The sequence below is a fragment of the Ostrinia furnacalis genome, unplaced genomic scaffold (assembly GCF_004193835.3).
Source record: "Ostrinia furnacalis isolate ACB-3 unplaced genomic scaffold, ASM419383v2 OfSCF0670, whole genome shotgun sequence".
NCBI lineage: Eukaryota > Metazoa > Arthropoda > Insecta > Lepidoptera > Crambidae > Ostrinia > Ostrinia furnacalis.
The window spans coordinates 1-2,845 of NW_021130909.1; the positions used below are offsets into that span (position 1 = coordinate 1).

At 34.9% G+C, this 2,845-nt stretch overlaps 2 protein-coding genes across 2 annotated transcripts; one reads left to right on the forward strand and one right to left on the reverse strand.

Moving 5' to 3' along the window:
* Positions 1-283: 283 nt before the first annotated feature.
* LOC114366721 (structure-specific endonuclease subunit SLX1 homolog) lies at positions 284-1,693 on the reverse strand. The gene is made up of 3 exons (XM_028323677.1): positions 1,515-1,693; positions 925-976; positions 284-582 (listed from the first exon to the last, which is right to left on the reverse strand). The coding sequence occupies exons 1-3, from the start codon at positions 1,691-1,693 to the stop codon at positions 313-315; spliced, it is 501 nt and encodes a 166-aa protein (XP_028179478.1). The 3' UTR covers positions 284-312.
* Positions 1,694-2,056: 363 nt separating this feature from the next.
* Positions 2,057-2,841, forward strand: LOC114366720 (zinc finger HIT domain-containing protein 2-like; the record flags this gene model as incomplete). Its single annotated transcript, XM_028323676.1, has 2 exons — positions 2,057-2,228; positions 2,436-2,841. Coding segments are annotated over exons 1-2 (453 nt in total), but the record flags the coding sequence as incomplete, so codon positions are not given.
* Positions 2,842-2,845: the final 4 nt, after the last annotated feature.

Genomic DNA, 2,845 nt, shown 5'->3' on the forward strand with positions numbered 1-2,845 from the left:
TTTGGTTCAAAGTAGTCATGTCACTAGGACGCATAGTTTCCGAGGATTAAGCGAAAAACCGAAAAGTGGCACCTTTAAACCCCCCTCTCCCCGCCGGCTCAAGGGCTAAGGGCGGGGACTTTTGCTATGTTCACCTCCTAACTAGTCTAAATAAAGTCCTGAAGTCAGAAATTGTGTTCTACAGTTTTCCATCTATAATGCTTTATTGACTGGACTATAAACTATCGGCCGACGAAAAATCAACGGTGTGCGCCTACTCTAAATGTTAATCTACTACAATAACACTAAAGTTCCACATCCATTTAGCAGGTTTTATGTGAAAGAGTAACAAACATCCATTCTCAATCTCACAAACTTGCACATTATAATATTATTAGTACTATTACTTACAGGAAATTCTTCAAAGTACTCGTTCTCAAGCCATCTTATGATAAGTGGAAGCCTACACCATGGCCCAACTCTTAGCATTTCACTAAGAACTCGGAGCTTGAACTGGTACTCCGTCTCCTTTCTAGGTATTTTCTTCAGATTCAAATACTGCAGTCTTATAGTCTTGGTAGGATTCTGCCAGGCCCATTCGAACTAAAAAGAATTAGTTTCATAATTTTTTTAAAGAAAATTTTAATAATCTGATAAGCATACAGTACCTACAGGTAACAGTTTGTTACCATAGACATAGGTTATGCAGCTCCTAAACCTAAAATAAATAAAATAAAGTAACTGTCTTTATTTACAATAAACAGATTTTTTTTTAAACTAAGGCAAACTTAACTCTAAACAAAATAAAAATATAAACTTATTTTACTCAAAAATGCGTTGAGAGCAGTGTGTCGGGCGAGACGACCAGCACTTTGCTGGCAACATAGACCGTGGTGACCGAATTGGTCCACCTCTATGCCACAGGGACACGTATGGGGTACTTACCCTTAATGCAGATATGTTATTTGGAAAACCATGTACTATCATCACCATCTTCCTGAAATAGAGACATAGTGAATAGAAAATTTTCCAAAGAGTTACTTTGTAAAGTTTATGTTATTACAAGTATAGAGTAAACAACACTTTATCAACTTTGTGTAAGTATTTAGTCTCATTTGAAAATTATAAAGAAATTGAAAAAATCGAACTGCCTAAGGCGGGAATTGAACCCACGAATTGAGATGCGACTCTTAAGGCAAAAAAATTAAATAACTATTTAGTCTCAGTTTGGTTAGGATATTGCAGGCTTATAACTTGTACTTTAAGTACTGTATGAAATATGGTATTATGGTACTACTAAGTCGTATCTAACGGTACCAAGGACTCACAAATTTGAAGCTAGTGTTAGAAAGAAAGAAATATTTAATGCTATGGACATCACACAAATGACTACCTAACTAACCTACCTTGTAAGGTACCACTAAGGTAAGTGGTGTACCACTACACCAGGCAGTCGCAGTTGCGGCCCTAATTAATATTACACCACATGCAAGATATTTCTGAGAGGAAAAAGAGGAGCATTTTTAAGTACTTACCAGGGTCCTCTATTGCTAGTCCTGTGAGCGCCTCCAGCCCAAGTGCCTCTGTTATGCTGCAAGATTCGCCGGTTCGGGTCTCTCGTATAGCCGATGTAAGTGCGCCCCTTATATTTTGGATTTATATTGTAGAGTAAGTAGACTCCGAAGAAGTCTTCCACCAACTCTGGCTTAGACATGGTGAGTTAACCATTACTTTTTAAATAAAAACAGCAAAGTAACTTTTTATCGAGTGCCCTCCACAACTTTTCTTTTTGTTTATTTTTCGTTTGAAAAGTCAGCTGTTTTTGACATTTCGTTTCGTTTTAGGAAATTGTAAATCGAAATCCTTAAAATTCTTACTTACTTTAAATAATTGGTACTTTTAAATCATGATAATAATACCAATCATCTAATTTATTAAGTTCTATTAAATGGTTTCATTAATTTTGAGCAGGTTTTTAGGTTTACTTCAAATAAATGCTACTGTACTTGGGTAACAAAACTCAAGTTTTTGTTTTTTCAGTGAACAGCTGTTTGTTTATGACATCTGTCAGTTCACTTGCCTTTTTTCTGTTGTTTTGATCAAATAATTATTGTAATCAATTGTAATTAACAATAGGTAACTATAAAGCTATAAAAATTGATACATAATTATTATTTTCCTACTGCTAATTTTGTTATCATCATGTCTGAGCAAACTTCTGAAGTTAATTCTCAAAATATATGCGGCTTGTAAGTATTGTACACCTTCATGCCTTTTCTATAAGTTTATTTTATTTCTGATATTATTTATGAAATAACAATGTAAAGATTGATACCTACCTATATTCATATTTACATTTCAATCAGGAAAATTATTTGAAGTATTTACGTGATCGCATCTTTCATAACCTCTATGGGATGGGATTCCCCTGTTTACTATTCGAAATATAATTTCAGGTGTAATGAAAAGTCAAGCAAATACTGCTGTCCACGCTGCAATGTTTTCTATTGCTCTCTGGACTGTTACAAGTCAGAGAAACACTTGACATGCTCAGAAAGTTTCTATAAAGACTGTGTCAACGAAGAATTGGCTTCACATCAGGCAGACGATGAATCCAAACGCAAAATGATTGAAATACTCAAGAAAATGCAAAATGAAGATTTAGGCAATCCAGATGATATCGAAGAAATGTTACAAAACCTTGATGAAAACTGTGAAGATGATGAACCGATAGACTCGGATGATGAAGAAGAAATAGACTTGCACGATCGAATAAAAGACTTAAATCTTGACGATCCAGATGCATTGTGGAATGCGTTAACTACAGATGAAAGGAATGAATTTGAAGCTCTCTTGAATCAAGGGA

Bases quoted from the DNA above. Each gene is read 5' to 3' on its own strand.
- LOC114366721 (XM_028323677.1), bottom strand. From the start codon at position 1,693: ATGTCTAAGCCAGAGTTGGTGGAAGACTTCTTCGGAGTCTACTTACTC. The intron at 977-1,514 runs GTAAGTACTTAA...TCTCTATTTCAG, and splicing joins ACTAGCAATAGAGGACCCTG to GAAGATGGTGATGATAGTAC. The intron at 583-924 runs GTAAGTACCCCA...AATTCTTTTTAG, and splicing joins ATAACATATCTGCATTAAGG to TTCGAATGGGCCTGGCAGAA.